The 16989-nt window shown below is 45.9% G+C and overlaps 1 protein-coding gene across 8 annotated transcripts in view; it reads left to right on the top strand.

The window, feature by feature from the left end:
• The window catches only part of CYFIP2 (cytoplasmic FMR1 interacting protein 2), a 49651-nt gene that overhangs the window by 7183 nt on the left and 25479 nt on the right, over positions 1 to 16989 (top strand). For 7 of the 8 annotated variants that reach the window (XM_090151133.1, XM_090151136.1, XM_031598211.2 and 4 more), the window contains exons 3-19: positions 868 to 957; positions 1035 to 1112; positions 3458 to 3559; positions 4159 to 4340; positions 4656 to 4752; positions 5417 to 5545; positions 6203 to 6307; positions 8921 to 9012; positions 11692 to 11809; positions 12684 to 12803; positions 13295 to 13420; positions 13704 to 13870; positions 14158 to 14305; positions 14644 to 14797; positions 15099 to 15255; positions 15981 to 16077; positions 16543 to 16619. In XM_090151133.1, the coding sequence (XP_090007259.1) occupies positions 868 to 957; positions 1035 to 1112; positions 3458 to 3559; positions 4159 to 4340; positions 4656 to 4752; positions 5417 to 5545; positions 6203 to 6307; positions 8921 to 9012; positions 11692 to 11809; positions 12684 to 12803; positions 13295 to 13420; positions 13704 to 13870; positions 14158 to 14305; positions 14644 to 14797; positions 15099 to 15255; positions 15981 to 16077; positions 16543 to 16619 (2039 nt within the window). The remainder of the gene's footprint in view (positions 1 to 867; positions 958 to 1034; positions 1113 to 3457; positions 3560 to 4158; positions 4341 to 4655; positions 4753 to 5416; positions 5546 to 6202; positions 6308 to 8920; positions 9013 to 11691; positions 11810 to 12683; positions 12804 to 13294; positions 13421 to 13703; positions 13871 to 14157; positions 14306 to 14643; positions 14798 to 15098; positions 15256 to 15980; positions 16078 to 16542; positions 16620 to 16989) is intronic. The other variant, XM_031598212.2, reaches the window with a different exon arrangement.

Raw genomic sequence — 16989 nt, 5'->3', positions numbered from 1 at the left:
TGTGCTCCCGGCTCAGCTGCTCAGGAAGTCAGTTATTGAGGTGAACACACTGCACTGCTGATGACATCGCTCTATGCACTTGGGACCTATGTGTGCTCTGCCTTGCAGGAGATAGCATCAGTGTGCCTTCGCAGAGGAAATTGCCCAAGCCCAAAGCATGTGAATGAGGCGGAGGAGCTGTGCTTTCACCTCCTGCCTTGCTTTGCACTTTCTTACTGCCACGTCTACATGCAAAGCAGTAGCTCAGGTTTCACAACAACTGTTTCTCCCAAAGCATCAGCTTGCAAGAGCAGAGCTAGCACTAAGCACTGAGTGCTGACTTTCACATTTATGTTTCCCAGACATCTCTTTCCCCACTCTTTCTGTGCTTATCCTTTGCAATTCCTGCTGACAGGATGTGGTCTTCCCCTAGCATCCAGGCACAAATGGAAATTTGTGCCTGGAAATTTCTCTGAGTTAGAAGACTGAAGTCTTTCATATACTTGCTACAGGTTTGCTCACTGGTGTGACTGCAGTTCTGTATAACAGATCCCCACTGGCTTGGCTTGATTTTAGAAGGCTTTGTCAGTCTCAATGGCCAAATCTTCACATCCATCATCTGCAGGGTTTCCTCTAATGAACACGTGGGATTCAGATACACTGCAAACTGTATATGTGAATTTACTTTATCCCTAGAGGTGCAGTGATTTCCAGCACCTCCAATTCATTATGGGCTGACCCCTATGTCCCAAGAGCCCCCCTGCTTCTCCTGTGCCTGCTTGGAGTTTTCTTGCCTGTCCTGCTAAAACAACTTGACAGCGCATGGCATCAGGTGAGCGAATATCTAGTTTGTGCATATTTTAATCCTCATCTCCATTTCATCCATAGGCTAATTTTGACACAAACTTTGAAGACAGAAATGCCTTTGTGACTGGCATCGCCAGGTACATCGAGCAGGCAACAGTGCACTCCAGTATGGTGAGTCCCCAGGCACTGCCCAGCAATGCCGCACCGCAGCGTGTGCCTTGCCCCAGCAACACCTCTCTGTGTTTCAGAATGAAATGCTGGAAGAAGGCCATGAGTATGCCGTGATGCTGTACACGTGGAGGAGCTGCTCAAGAGCCATCCCCCAGGTATGTATGGTTTTGTCTTCGATGTGGTCAGTTTGGGGTGGAGGCAGAAAAAAAGCAAAGACAAGGGGGTAGAATGGTTGAAGACAGAAACCATAGACTCTTCAAATTGCCATCCTTTCCCCATCAAAGTCTCAACCACTAATCCCTGCAGCAGGTAGCCACTCCAGAAGAAGCACATCCCTACTGCTGCCCTAGCAAAGGACTCTGCTCTGCACCCTCATGTACAGAAGATGCAGCAGCTCCATCCCTGACATCTCTTAACAGTACCTCTCAGCTATATATTTCTAGTTTCAGGAGCCTTTCCTCTGCTCTCTCAGAAGTCAAGCTTGAGGTCACTTTACCCCTGTAGGACCAGCAGGGATGAAAGACACACTCAGTGTCAGGCAAAGGCAGGGAGGTAGTGGAGTCACTGTCCCTGGAGGTGTCCAAGAACCATGGAGATGTGGCACGTGCTTAGTGTGCATGGTGGTAATGCATTGACAGTTAGACTAGAAGATCGTAGTGGTCTTTTCAAACCTTAATGATTCTGTGATTGCATGAGGAAGCAGTATGGCCAGAACCACGTGAGAGCAGCAGGTGCTCTTGAGACATGGCAGACCAGGGCTGTCCCTGCCTTGCACGAAACAGTGGGCAGCTGGGACAGGTTTCCACATCCCAACTGGTGCCTGGGTGTGGGGGCCCTTTCTGCTCCAAGGGCAACCCCAGAAGGATTGATGTTGTGTGAGGGTGCATGAAGGAACTCTTTGCTATATCAGAAGCATTTCTGGAGTGAAATCTGCTTCCTTGTCAGGACACAACTAAATGTCCTATTTTGCTGTTGACGTACCTGAACGTCCCAGGCTTAATCATTCTCCCCTTCTACTGCTAGTTCTGTTTCAAATGTTTTTCAGTCCTTCTCCAACCTGAATTTTGATGTTCCATCCTTCAAACACCTACAAGCATGAGTAAGGTTGCCCACATGGCCCACTGAGCTGTGATTCAGATTCCAACACAAAGCTTGTCTTCTGCCACGTGAGAGCTCACTTCATCAATTTAGAAATGCAGGCTGACAACACTGCAGGCAGATGTAGCACACTTGCATTAACCCTACTGATAAAAGGGTTTGCAGGGCTTCCATGGAGCTTGGAAAAAAATATTTCTGCATGGCTGGTATTGCCTGTGTTAGCAGTTGCCCAGGAAAGGTCAAATCTCAGTTCCTGCGGGTTATATTCTGCTGATGGTCTGATGAGACCCAGCCATGGGGAGACTGCTGATGCTGATTAGATTTTTGATTATCTCCCACTTACATTTGCTGCTGTGCTGCTCTTGCCTTTGCTGGTCATGCTAGCAGAAGGCAGGCCGTGGCTGAGCTGTTGGCAAGACAAGATGTGGGTTGTGAACTTGGGCAGGGTTTGAGTACTATGGATCATCTTCTGTTTTGGAGTTTTAGTGTCCTCCCATTCCTATTGCTCCTGTGATTTTCATGCCACCTGATGGGGCATGAAACTTGTGGGATTGCTGCTTTCCCCAGTCCTTCTTTGCTGAACAGAGGCTAAGGGCTATTTTGTAGTGACTCTGGCAGCTGCCCACATGTAAAGCTTGCTGATTTGTCCCCCTCACACACTGTAGATCAACTGCTGGGCTGCTAAATTTGTATCAGAGCTGTGAGCCCCATCACAACCTTGTGTCAGCAACAACTATAAACAAAATTCACCCTAGGAAGGCCCTTGGCATCCATTCCCTGACAAAGAATAACAGCAAAGGAATGCATTTTGTTGGGCAGCTGGGGATTTTCCTGAAAGTTTGGTGATGACTCCAAGTCATCATTTAGAAATGAGGTGGGTGACAACTGTGTACATCTTTCCTTAAATGTGGCTTCCTAGGACTGATAAAGGTGACTCACTTCATTGCTGCTAGCCACATAAAAGCCCAGGGATTTTTAATGGTTCTGCAACAGAACAAAAATTATCCCAGCAGAATTAGAGCAGAGCCGCGGCATGGTGCCTTGTGTGTACATGGGACTTTGGAACACAGAATTTTCAATAAATTCATGATAAAACATTCCCACATTGTGTGGGTAATTCAGACTCTGTATTTTATGTATTCTACCGAGAAGTGCATTAGAAGATTTTGTTTCTCAGAGTCAGGATTGTGTCTGTTTATAACACATGGAGAGAATTTCATATTACAGAAATAGCCCCTTCTGATATCACCTTTTGCCTTGAAAAAAATCTCCCTCTGGGGTCACTCCATTGTCCTCAAATGGGGACAGTGCTCAGTGTGAAACAAGCAGAAGACAGTGGCTGTTGCAAGTCCACAGCTGTGTTAGAAGTATTAATGCTGACAATCATCATTTGTCTTTGCAGGTGAAATGTAATGAACAACCAAACCGAGTGGAGATTTATGAGAAGACAGTAGAAGTTCTGGAGCCAGAAGTCACCAAGCTTATGAAATTCATGTATTTTCAGGTAAGCGGTCAAAGAAGTTGACAAAAATGTCTTTGGTTTGGGGTCCTTTAGCAGGGCCAGCATAGATCACTCTGCTGTTCCTCCATCTGAAGCAAAGCCAAAAAGAGCTGAGGGTGCAGCTGGTGTATTCATTCTGGCCACTGTACCTGGCCAGTGTCAAACACCAAAACTAACCAGTTGCTACATTTGAGATGCTTGAGAAAATAACGTGTTCAGATCCCAGCAGAGCAGTGACCACAAAGCAAACAGAGCTGCTGTGGGCTGAAGGGAGCTCCCATGTCATTGCTTGCATTTACAGCTGGCTGCAACTAGGTTTCACTACTGCCTTTGGGTTTTATGTCCCATGAGATCTTAATGCTCCACCTAAAGAGCCAATTTGACAGATCACGCTTCTCTCTGGGCAGGCTGGGCAGAGGATTCAAGGCTCCTCATCCCCTCCAGCATGGAGGATATTTGTTGCAGGGGTCCGCAATGCTGCATCATTTCATGGTGACAACAGAGCGAGACCTTGGAGCTGCCATCCCACCAGGAGAAGGAAGGGGATGGTGGCTGTAGGGGGGGTGGTTTGCATGTGCTGACCCCGTCCCACTGCCTTCCAGCGCAAGGCTATCGAGCGGTTCTGCAGCGAGGTGAAGCGGCTGTGCCATGCTGAGCGGAGGAAGGACTTTGTCTCTGAGGCCTACCTCCTCACCCTGGGCAAGTTCATCAACATGTTTGCTGTCCTGGACGAGCTGAAGAACATGAAGTGTAGTGTCAAAAATGACCACTCGGCCTACAAAAGGTGAGGGGCAAGAAGTGGGCAGAGCAGGGCTGAACCTGTGCCTGGTTTGGCAGTGGGCATTTCCCACAGTGGGATCAGGCAGATACAGGGAGGCTGGAGGGTGGTTATCTGTGCTGTTGTGATCTCCTTGTGAGAAAAAGACCGAGCTCTTGTGTGTTTCAGTTCCCTGTTGGTAAAATGAGGAAAGGGGAAAGCTCTGCTCAAGGCGAGCTCTGATGCTGCTGCTCTGCAGCTGCAGGTGAAGTGAGGAGGATGGGTGGTGAGAGCCTAGCTCTGGGCAACAGGTCATGGTGATGGTGGATTTCTCCCATTCAGAGCTGCCCAGTTTCTGCGGAAGATGGCAGACCCCCAGTCTATCCAGGAGTCCCAGAACCTCTCTATGTTCCTGGCAAATCACAACCGCATCACACAGGCAAGTCCCGTTCCTCTGAACCTGTTCCAAGCATCAGGTGCTTCAGGCTGGACTGCATCAATCTCTGCCTTTTTTGTTGGGTCATTTCTGATGATTGTTGGTGTCTGGGTCAGGCTGCATAAGTCTAGTAATAATTCCCTCCATTGGGTTATGTTGTGTAGCTTTGGAGGTCTCTTTTTGTCAAGACAAGGAAAAGCTCTAACAGATACAAGAAGAGTTCTTAGAAGACTTTCTCCCATAAACCTTGCCCCTATTTTTCTCCAGAAATCCATGCAGTCTGTCTCTGCAGCTGCATAGGGACTGCAGGTCAAACACAAGGGACCTCCACACTCCACAGGCTCTATAGATTCTGCTAATTAGATAAAATATTGCACAGAGACAGGAGACAGTCAGAAGGTATGCTTCTGTGCAGACTCTTTTTCATCTCACTGTCTGATGCTTGGCTGCTGTCATCAATCTGAAAAGGAGAGCTCTCCTACAGAAAGTGTTTCTTTATAGGTGGTAGCATGAGGTCAATCTCCTATATGTAACTCAAGAAAAGTGCAGACAGGGTTTTAGGAAATCTCATTATCTTTTTTAATCTTTCAAGTATGCTTCCACCTCTGAAAACATTTCTGCTCTTCCTCTGCCCATGTGGATAAAGTGTCCCCTGTTGCTGTTTCAGTGTCTGCACCAACAACTAGAGGTTATCCCTGGCTACGAGGAATTGCTCGCTGATATTGTCAACATCTGTGTGGATTACTATGAAAACAAGATGTATCTCACACCCAGTGAGAAGCATATGCTTTTAAAGGTGAGGTTTGGCCGTACTTACTGAGCTGGGCATTTGGGTAGTTCCACTTTCGATTTAGTAAAGTGAAATTCCTTTCCAAGACAATGCTTCTCTTCATTTTCTTTATTTTTTTTCTCCTTACATGCATCCCTTTTCTGAAGAGCCAATATCTTATGGGCACACAGCTTGCTTAGTTAGTATGTTTGTCCTTATTGTAAGTCAGTTATTACAGTGATTACAGTCACTATTACCCTAAGAACATCATTACCATGGTATGAGTCAGTTTAAATTCTTTGAACGATAATGTGGGTAGGTTTAATATCTATAATGATTTGCACTGAATTAAAGGGAAAAAATCAATTCAGGAGAACATTTTAGATGTTTTCAATTTTCTGGGAGTAAGTGCTTGCCTAAAATATGAGTGGAGAAGAATTTTGGATTGTCTTTATTTGTGAGAGATGAGGAACAATTGAGAACCATGCATTTTTGCACAGAAAACAGAAGCATTCCATAATGTGTACTCTACCTACCACACCATCCTTCAAATATGTGCACATTTTATACTGTTTTCTCAGTGAGTTCCAGGTGGCACAGGATCCTGAAGAGGGTTTGCTAACCAAACAAGAATTGCCTTTGACTTGTTAAGTTAATGAGACTTTCCCTTTCTGTCTTCTTCAGGTGATGGGGTTTGGCCTGTATCTTATGGATGGGAATGTCAGCAACATCTACAAACTGGATGCCAAGAAGAGAATCAACCTTAGTAAAATAGACAAATTCTTCAAGGTCAGTGACCCATCTGGGTGAGACTGGAGACCAATGAACTACCAACCTGTATCACTGCAGGTGCTGCCAACAAAAAAACACAGGAGTCATTTATAGTTACAAAAAAAAAGCCCTAAAGGATCAAGGAATTATCTAGACAGGAGGATGAGGAGTGGGATTGTCATGAATGTGCATAGGCACAGAGGCACAGAGTGAAATGGGAGATTATGGCCCTTCTGCCAAGGGCGGAAGGATGGGAATGGCACAAGGATGGTCTGTTTTTTGGACAAGGGAAAAGTATGCCAGGCCAATATCCACATCTAGCTTGGCACAGTTTTCAGGCTGGGCTGCAGTCTCCTGAAGAGCACCATGATTTTTTGGTGGGTTTGCCCTGTCCCTCAGCTCACTGCTGAGCTGGCATGTTGAGGGACAAGGGACAAAGCTGGCCAGCCAACATACCATTGGCAGTCTCACCTGGTATATAAGCTGTTCCCTGTAGGAAACAAAAAGCTACTTGGTAAGCTTGTACTGGTTGGAGTTTGCAGGTGTTCAGAGAGTTCCTCAGGGGGCTGAATTTTGATGATGGTCTGATGAATCCTTTTTGTTTTATCTGGGATTAAGATTTTGGAGAAAGGTCTGCAAGAGCTGGGTGCTCCCAGTGGCATTTTGGGAAGCAGCTGCGCAGCCTCCTTCTGCCCCCTTTCCACACGTAGCTGGATTCAGCCCTGGGTTGTTTCCCAGGCTGTATGGAGGAAAGCATTGCCACAGGGCTGCTCAGCACAAGAAATGTTTGGGGTAACCCTATCTGCTTCCTCCCTAAATGTGTGTATGCAAGCTGTCAGTGGCATATGGAGAGTAGGGCTGACTTTGCATTGTCTTTGCCTGATTACACGGCTTGTTTGAGCTCAGCACACTACAAGCATCTCCTGGGCACTGGCAGGGTGAAATGACTTCCCCTGCCCTTTAATTCTGTGTACAGGTTGAGTCTTGGAGACTTTCCAGGTTTGGGACAGGTCAGGTCATGTTTGGTTCTGGCAAGGGACAGATGTGTTGGTGAACCTGGATGGCTGATTTCATGGAAGGCTGATGTACCTGCTGCTGCATCCTCACCTCAAGTGAGTGAGGACCTGTTTACCCATATGTGTGCCATCTCCCAGAAACGGCAAGACTCAAACACTGCCTTTAGGGAACTACAGACACCGTAACCTCACAGGTGGGGGTGATAATGAGGTGGCTGAATACTTCCCAGTCACCAGGGAAATGGGCAGCTCTGCAAAAGAGACTTATCATGCCACCTCTTGGAGTTTGCTGAGTTCACCTTTCCTAGTTTGAATCTTTGCCTCAGTTTAAACCAAGTCTTCAGCATAATCTGTAGTGTTTGGTCATCTTACTGCACTCAAGCACATCCGTGGTTGTGGTCCAATAGAGAAATGGACTGGTACAGTATCTTCCACTGCATGGAATAACTTCTTCCTTTCCAGCTTTTTTCTGCGAGCACTTCTCCAGCATCTGCTGTGGTCTCACCCAATCAGTTAAGTACCACTCCAGACTATCAGATATCAATAAGAAAAGCCAACTGCTCCTCTTACTACATCTGCTTACTGCCTTCTGATTAAATTTTTAGTGGATTGACCAGGAATTTGAGTAGCGAAAAAGAACCACCCTTTCATTTAAACTGCTTAGGAAAGTGCTGCTGGGAATTCCTGATGACAGCATTGCACATCCTCCACACAAGCTAGCCTCAGAAAAGAAGCGTGTGATATAATAGGACAGTGAATTTGCCACCTTATTCTTTGATTTTTGGGGCTAGGCTTCTTCTAGGTGAAGTTGAAGCTTCACTTTTTGTTGAAGAGCTGTAGGAAGCTCTCGATTGAATTTTGCTTGCATCTGAAAGCTTAGTCCAGTGGGGGCCTCTGTGAGCTTGAGACATGTTCAGGGCACTTAGAATTTATTTCCCATCAAAATCCTCCTGAGATGTACAGGGAGAGCAGAGCCGTGTTGTAGTGCAGGCAGACAGTGACTGTATTTTTCTTTTTGTGGAGAAACTGTAAGACATATCACTAGCAACCACAGTGCCAAAGTAAAATCTGAGTTCCCTGGAGAAAGAGGCCACATCTCCAGCAGAGCAGAGCAGTCTACACCTCCCCTCCCTGCCGTGCTGCCAAGATACCTGGTGTAGGGAGCCTGCTTTGGCAGGGGGGTTGGACTCGATGATCTCTGGAGGTCCCTTCCAACCCCTACGATTCTGTGATTCTGTGATACTAGTGTGCCAGGTTTTATCCCTATGTTCTCCCTGAGGTTTATGGTGGGAAGAAGTAAGCCCCAATGAGAAATATGCTTTTCTCCTTGTGGTGTAAATGACCCTTTTCTTTCACAGCTGATGCTGGTTACAGTATTCTGGCAATAACCAAGCCAGTACTGGCAAGTCCATGGCTCCAAAGCACATGCAGTAGAGGATCTTCCTTGCCCCAAAGCCTTTGTGATAGTTTTCAGTCAGTTCCTAAGTGTGAAAAGATCCCACATCCAGGTTTGAACAGCCTGGAGCTTCAGAGCTGCAGAATGCCACTTCCTCATCCCTTGCATCACCCTAGGGCTCTCTGCTGAGTTTCAACCATCTTTTGTTTTCTTTTCCAGCAGCTGCAGGTGGTTCCTTTATTCGGCGATATGCAGATAGAACTGGCCAGATACATTAAGACCAGTGCTCACTATGAGGAGAACAAATCCAAGTGAGTGCCTGCCATAATGTCTCTTGGCTTCTGTGTGTGTCCTGAAAGCTGTGGGAGCTGCATCTCCCTCCTCGGCGTGCGTGAGGTCTGTGCACAGGTACCCGTGTGTGTCCCCGGGGGCTGCACACCCAGCGTGCCTGACTCTGTGTGCACGTGTGTACCTGTGTGTCCCTGCATGGGAAGACATCTCCTCGCCAGCTCCATGGAGCCATTCCCGTGTGTGCAGGCGGGTGAGCAGGCATGGTGCGCAGTTCTGGGGTGGCCGCTGAGTGCTTGGGACGTGTGCGCCCGGAGCTGTGTGAGTGCGAGCAGCGTGTCCCTGCTCTGGAGAGATTTTAATCCACGTTTTCCATCCCAAGGACAAAATCCTACAGAGCATGAACACAGCTGGGTCTATCTGTGCAGTAGCCAGGCACTGTGCCTTCTAGCTCAGGCACTGCAGAAAGGCAGCAGGAATGAGGTGAAAAGAGTGGATCAGGTGCATTATAAATGAATGGATATTGCTGGGAAAAAAGGCAGAAATTGAGTCTTTTCAGGAGTACTCAGTCACTGTGGCGTGGGATCTGCAGCACGGCGTCACAGCACAGGTTCAGGGCCATCAGGAGGATTTGTAGGTGTTGCTTCAGATCCCATCATTTGTGTCCAAGCCCCAGTTGTCTCTGTAGTTTTGCACGGTGCTCAGTTATTATTAGGAGAATCACCGGTGGGTTTGGACATCCTAGGAATAGCATTTACCATTGCACATAAGCAAAGCCCATCTGAGCTGTGTTTGCTGTAATCACTGATCGCAGACAGGCTTTTACACTGAGTGACCACTTACCCATGGGACCAGGTCATGCAGAAGTCAGATTTCTTCATCGTCACTGAGCAGCAGTCTAGCTGAACAGCTGTCAGGACAGGATCTAGACTACAGGCTGCCTGTTTGCTTTCCCCTTCTCTGTGGAGGGTCCTGCTTTCTGCCCACTGCCTGGCTGCCCCAGGAGCACCCTCCCTGCCCTCCTGAAGGCTGGTTGAAAAGTGCCAATCAACTCTGCATGAGAAAAATGAGAGTAACATGGAAGAATTTCCCAAGCAAAATGGCAATGGGGAAAAAAAAAAAAAAGAAATTCTATAAAATGTGAATTTAAAAAATATTTTCAAAAATTTAAATTTTGAAAAGGAAGATTATCTAAAAATATACACCTTTTTATCCCAAACCGTTCAGAAAGCACATTTCAACAAACGTGTCAGCTACATTTCATTTTCTCATCTCAAAACCGACGTAGCTCGTGGGCTGTTTACCTGTGCACAATTTAATGTCTGTCTCAAAATCTGTCTACCAGGTCTCTGTGCTGCACCTTACTAACTGACGTTTCTTCACTCACTTGCTTTCTCAGCAAATTGCATGGGGCTTCCAGCATTAACTGCCAAGTTGGTTCCATATATTCCCCATTTCTTACTAATATTGTTTTTGTCACTTTCTTTCCCTTCGTGTCTCCATGAAAATGGATTTAATTGGTGTTTTTCCTGCATGGCGTTTTGTTTCTGCACTGTGGACTAAATTGTATGTAGCAGGAAGGGCTGGGGCAGCCCTGGCAATTCCTGCTAGCCTGCCAATTGTCCGGTGGGGAACACAGGACATTGAAACGGGTAAGAGTGGAGTGATGGGACTGTGGGAGGCTGGATTCACGAGGGGTGACATGCAGCACTTCCAACACCTTCCAGCACCAGGCAACAGGCACCTCACAGTTAACTGTGGGAATAGGTTTTTGTGTGTATGTCCATGTCAGAAGCAGGTTTCTCACTTCTCTTTTGTATGGCCAGTCTGTACTGGAGAGGAAGACTATCTTAAGATGGCCAGTTATTTAGTGAGAAAAAAAAGCACCTAAATCCATTGTGATGATGGAAACAGATGTTTGTTCGCACAAATCAGTTTAGTGGAGCCATTCTGTTTCTATGTCTTTAGCCAATAAAGATCTGGGAAAAATTAGATGTTAAATTAGAATTGATTCGTGCTTATTGTGACCACTTCTTCATATGACTGTGCCACTGGAAGTGGAGAACTGTCTTCTTTTAAGAGTGCATTGCACAGTTACATGGTACATGTGGCTCAGTGCAAACGAAAATCTAGTTCATTTGATCATATCCTGCTCATTGTTTACACTCATGGTTTTTCAGTGAAGCAATATGACCCAGAACCAAGCAGAGCAGAAGGGATATTTTGCTGCCAGCTCCTTGCAGGGTATTTCCTTGCAACAGAGGCATGACCCAGCCTCAGACTCAGAAAGATATCCTCTAAAGGAATGATTATCCTTATATTTAGCAGAAAGGCTGCAAATGATGATGGAGCTCTGCAATTTGTCCTCCCCTGAGTGCTTGCCTGACAGCAGCCAGGGAAGTAGTCTCCTCTGTGTATGGGAGTAAAGTAGCCCATAATGGAGTGCAGCCTTCAGGGTGGATGGAGCAGAGATGTTCTGATAGAAACGTGGAGCAAGCATCCTGTCATACCCCTGAGACCACCTCTGGAAGACATCACATGCCCTAAGTGTGAGAGGGAGGACACAAGCTGACATTTGCCATGAAGGTGGCATGTCTTGGGCACACTGAGATGAAGTAAGCAGCTGAGTGCAAGGCTTTGTCCCTGGGGTGTCTGAGCTGAGCCCCGTGTCCTCTTCTTGAAGCCATTGCTTTTTTGCTCAGGTGGACGTGCACTCAGAGCAGCATAAGTCCGCAGTACAACATCTGTGAGCAGATGGTCCAGATCCGAGATGACCACATTCGCTTCATCTCTGAGCTCGCTCGCTACAGCAACAGTGAGGTAAGCTCAGGGACAGTCGCTTTAATTGAGTACATTAGACAGACAAGGCTGGGAGAGGACAAATGTAACATTAGTATGGTCTGCCAAGACATACAGTGAGATGGGTGGAAGGACAGAAGTGGAACAAACTGCTGCTTGATCCAGCAATAAAAGAAAATGAGTTATGAAAGGTCCCTGTGGGTGCAAAATTGTGCACTGGGAGACCTACTCCAAAAGCTACTACTTTTTGGCCAGAGCTCAGTTGAAATAAAGGGTTGAAATATTTTTGCATATTTATGATAATTGTTTATCATCAGCTGTGGGTGGCAGAACACCCATGTCTTGCAGATGGGTCTTTTTTGTTGCACAGAGCCATTAGAGCTCTGAGGGAAATTCACAAGAGCATCTCTGTTCATTACTGAATGTCAGAGCCTTTTCTGATGCAATTCTGACTATTTTTTGCAATTGCGTGATCCTCATTGTCACTGTTAGTTCAGTGAATTGTTAGCATTCTCAGCCCTTTTGTTTTGGCATTTGTATATGCTTATTTGAACTTCAAGTCAGTAAAGGCTTCTAGAGGAGTTCAGTCCTATTAGACTACCACAGAGAAATGGGAAAGTGGAATGAAAAGGTCAGTTATTTGCTTTGAGGTTACGGGTCAAACTCATTTTTCTGTAGGAAATAAATTGACCGCCTGGGTAGTAAGAGTCCTGCCAAGTTACACTCCTTTTCTCAAGGGAGAATACATGCACAGCCCAGTTTTATCTTGATCATAAGGTCATGGGGAATTCATTTCAGCTGGGATTTGAGAGGGAGATCAGCTGCTGCTGTTTGGCTCAACCGAAGCTGCAGCAAGTTGCTGATTCCGCCCCTGACACGATGTGATCTCCTCCAGGTGGTCACCGGCTCAGGGCTGGACAGCCAGAAGTCTGATGAAGAGTACCGGGAGCTCTTTGATCTCGCTTTACGGGGACTGCAACTGCTGTCCAAATGGAGTGCCCATGTCATGGAAGTGGTGAGTGCATCAGTGTGTAACGTCCTCCTCTTCCTAAGTGAACGTCAACTTGTTAGCAGGCTATGCGGTACAGGTTGTGGAATGGTGAGGCTGTTTGCATGCCACCTTACTTTAAGCCTTTAACGAACATACTAAAATCAGGCAGCTGATCACCCTGAACTTCCTCTACAACAAATAGAGAAAGAGAATTTGTTCATCTCTCCCAGGAGCTGCACTGCCCTTCACACGTTCTGGGGTGTCCACTGATTTAAATGACGATTGAAAACCCATATGTCAGAAGCCCAATATAACTGGCAAACCATCAAATAAACAAGAACAGTGTTTAATTCAGTGATGTTCAAGCCAGGAAAAAGTACACATTCTGCACCCAAAGTTGTGTCAAGCTGTGTACTGATGTCCAGGGAGTGTTTCTCTGGCATGGAGCTCTCTTTAGTCTCCAGCCTTGCTTCTCACTCATTGCAATGTTGACAGTGTCTGTTTTCATTTTCCAGTACTCTTGGAAGCTGGTTCATCCTACAGATAAGTTCTGCAACAAGGACTGTCCAGGGACAGCAGAAGAGTATGAACGAGCCACCCGGTACAACTATACCAGTGAAGAGAAGTTTGCCTTTGTGGAGGTAGGTGCCATCTACTGCCTTGCTCCTTAGTGCCATGGCAGAGAGAGTGGCCTGAAGATCAAGTTTTTGCATTTTGAAGTTTTGATTTTTGCATTAAAAATGCTAAGAGTGACTCAGAGCCAGCAAGGGCTGTTTTCCTATCAGGCACAAAGGATATTTGGAACACGTGCAGTTTCCCAGGGTTACTTGAATAGAATTTATTATCAAATTATCTTAATGTTTATGGACCTCTCCATCCGAAAGAAAAAATAGGAAGTACATCTGTTTTTAATTTTTGTTTCAGGTAATTGCCATGATCAAAGGTCTACAAGTGTTGATGGGCCGGATGGAGAGTGTCTTTAACCAAGCCATCCGCAACACCATCTATGCAGCTCTGCAGGACTTTGCCCAGGTGACGCTGCGAGAGCCACTCAGGCAGGCAGTAAGGAAGAAGAAGAATGTCCTGATCAGGTTGGTCTTTCTCGAATGTGATACAAAGCCAGTGTATTTACTTGTGTAGTATGTAGTACAGGTGTACTATAAGTATGTAGTCCCGTACGCAACTTAATTTATACAGTCAGTCAACATACCTTGGCAGCAACTCTTTCCATAGTGACTTTTGGACATGACTCCCCTACAAACAACAGTGTAAATCCCCACTCCATATACTTCCCCAGCTAATGTTCATAGCTGTGAGTGTTTTTGCCTTGCAGTAAAATCAAATTAAGCACTAATTTCACTCTCCCTACCCATTCTAGTGTTCTTCAAGCAATTCGAAAGACAATCTGTGACTGGGAGGGAGGTCGAGAGCCACCAAATGATCCTTGCCTGAGAGGTGAAAAGGACCCCAAGGGTGGATTTGATATTAAAGTCCCACGACGAGCAGTAGGACCATCAAGTACACAGGTATGTAAATCTCTATTTCTGTGGAATTAGTGGCCTTACAGTCATGTAGGAGTCTTCCATTCTGAGGGATGCTCTTTCCATGGGCTCTCCAGTAATGTCTTTACCCTCATGTTATGTGTTAAACATTGCTTTCATGCCTAGCTTGTTGTATAGTTCTCCAAGTCTCACTTGTTATGGATCTGATTATTTCTAGCTCAGGATGATGGTGGCCCAAAGGGTGCAGAAAGTAGATCATAAGCCGAAGTAGAAGCAGAAGTATTACTTTTTGCTGCAGAGCATCGTGTTTGCGTGCAGTGGTATCTCACAGGAGAGTAGTGACTGTTAACTTCCTTCCTAAGCTCTACATGGTGCGGACCATGCTGGAGTCCCTCATAGCAGACAAGAGTGGCTCCAAGAAGACTCTGAGGAGCAGCTTGGATGGGCCGATAGTCTTGGCCATTGAAGAGTTCCACAAGCAATCGTTCTTCTTCACCCACCTTCTCAACATCAGTGGTGAGTGAAACTATGGCAGGGGGAGACTTGAATCCAACTCTCACATTCTTGGATAGGCAAAGGCTTATATATAGTTTTTCTCCTCATTGATTTGCACAGAAGATTTTCCTTGATTTTTCCCAAATGTTCTACTTCTGGCTGATGCAGGCGTGCTTCTAGGTAGTAATCATTATGAGAACAGGAATGAGTCAGCAATAGCAAAAGTGCCATTAGTGGTAGTTTAGTTTCTAGGAGTGGAGTTTTCTTTCCATCCTGGGATGACTTCTGAGTCCTCCCACTGGGGGATCTCTCTGTGTTGCAGAAGCGCTGCAGCAGTGCTGTGACCTGTCCCAGCTCTGGTTCCGGGAGTTCTTCCTGGAGCTGACGATGGGCCGCCGCATCCAGTTCCCCATTGAAATGTCCATGCCCTGGATCCTCACGGACCATATTCTGGAAACCAAAGAACCCTCCATGATGGAGTAAGAGATGATGGGCTGTGGTGGGCTGTGCCTTCAGTGGGGCTTGAGATTTTGATTTGGTGAAGGGTAGGCTGGGGATGAACTGTCTCTTTGACAAGGGTGAAAAAAAAACAAATTTTTTTGACTTGCTGCTGCATGAGTGTGTAATGTATGAATAACTCATTAGCAGATGCACACTGGCTGCATCTTGACATTGGAACTTGCTCATCCATCATAAACCAGCAGTTGGGAATTGCTGCATTAGGATATCCACTCAACTTGGTGGTAGTGGTCTGCATCCAGCAATCAGACAGCACATGCAACCAAAGGGACGTGAACCCTGGATAAAGCACTTTAAGTACTTTTTTTGTACATCTGATAAATGATCAGAGAAATTGCTGTAATGCAAGTATAATTATATTTATATTATCTTCCTCATTAAGGAAGCTTTGTTTTCCATTTTATAACCACTGGCAAGGCACTCTGGAGTGAGGGCAAGACAACACTTTTTATAAGGGCAGAGGAGGAGATGGCAATGATTGAATAAGACACAGAACATACCCAGATCTGTTATTACTGCTTCCAGCAAGTCAGACAGGGAGTGAGATGGGAGAACTTGAGGGTCTGGAGCGAATGGAGGTGAAAGGAGTGAAAGACAGAAAAAAGCCAGTTCTTGCACTGAGTGGCTGCTCTTTATGCTGATATCTCCAAGGTTAATTGAAGATATGATGTCTTCTTGTCCTCAGATACGTACTGTACCCCTTGGACCTCTATAATGACAGCGCGTACTATGCCTTGACCAAGTTCAAAAAGCAGTTCCTGTATGATGAAATTGAAGCTGAAGTAAGTTCCTCTTTATTGTATGGAAAGAGCAAATGGGGGGTCACACTGTCCAGTTTGTCAGCCCAGCCCAGCAGTTCAGTGAATCAATAGTAGGTGTTTCCTGAAAAATAAACTCCATCAGGCTGAGAGATTTTCAGAACATCAAAATATTCAGAGAGCTTACATGCTCTGCTGATTAAGGGCTTCAACTTAGCAGTGCTGTGGGACGAGTGGAAGCCAAATGCTGTCAGACACTGTGAGCCTGGAAGAGTCTGTCTGATGGGCAGAGGGTTATGAGACATCAGAGGAAAATGACAACCTGGAGATCTCTGAGAGCGAGGGATGACTGAGGCTGGGGAGATTGGGATCTGTAAGAACATGCAGAAACTATAAGCTCTGTATTGAGTTATACCAATCTAGCAAGAATAGGAAGGAGCTACTTTGCACTGGTGATACCTTTGTGATTTTTTTTTTTTTCTCCCCCAGGTGAATTTATGCTTTGATCAGTTTGTGTACAAGCTGGCAGATCAGATCTTTGCCTATTATAAAGCAATGGCTGGCAGGTAGGAGAATCCGACTGCTGCTGATGAGTGATGATATTGCTGTTAACCAAAAGGTACCCCTCAGGGAGTAGCCACTGCAGGTAGACAAAACAAGAGATTATCCTTGTCTCACCAAGCTTAGTATCCATGTCAGACCAGTGTAGATAGGGAAAATAAATTAATGGTGGCAAGCAGACATGGTGAACAGTGAAATACAAATAATTGATATCCTATGTAGCTGTCTGAGTACCATTTTCTGGAGCAGCAGCAGAGCAGATCAGTCCTATTGAAGACATGTCCTTGCTTGACTTTTGATTGTGTACCAGGCAGATGAGTACTGGAAGCCTCCCAGATATAGGAAGCAGGAATATTCACTTGGTCTCACCCTAGT

This window comes from Phasianus colchicus, chromosome 15 (genome assembly GCF_987193195.1).
Source record: "Phasianus colchicus chromosome 15, bPhaCol1.hap1.1, whole genome shotgun sequence".
Taxonomy (NCBI): Eukaryota; Metazoa; Chordata; class Aves; order Galliformes; family Phasianidae; genus Phasianus; species Phasianus colchicus.
Note: the sequence above shows the minus strand (reverse complement) of the source record. Positions and strands in the feature narration are given on the sequence as shown.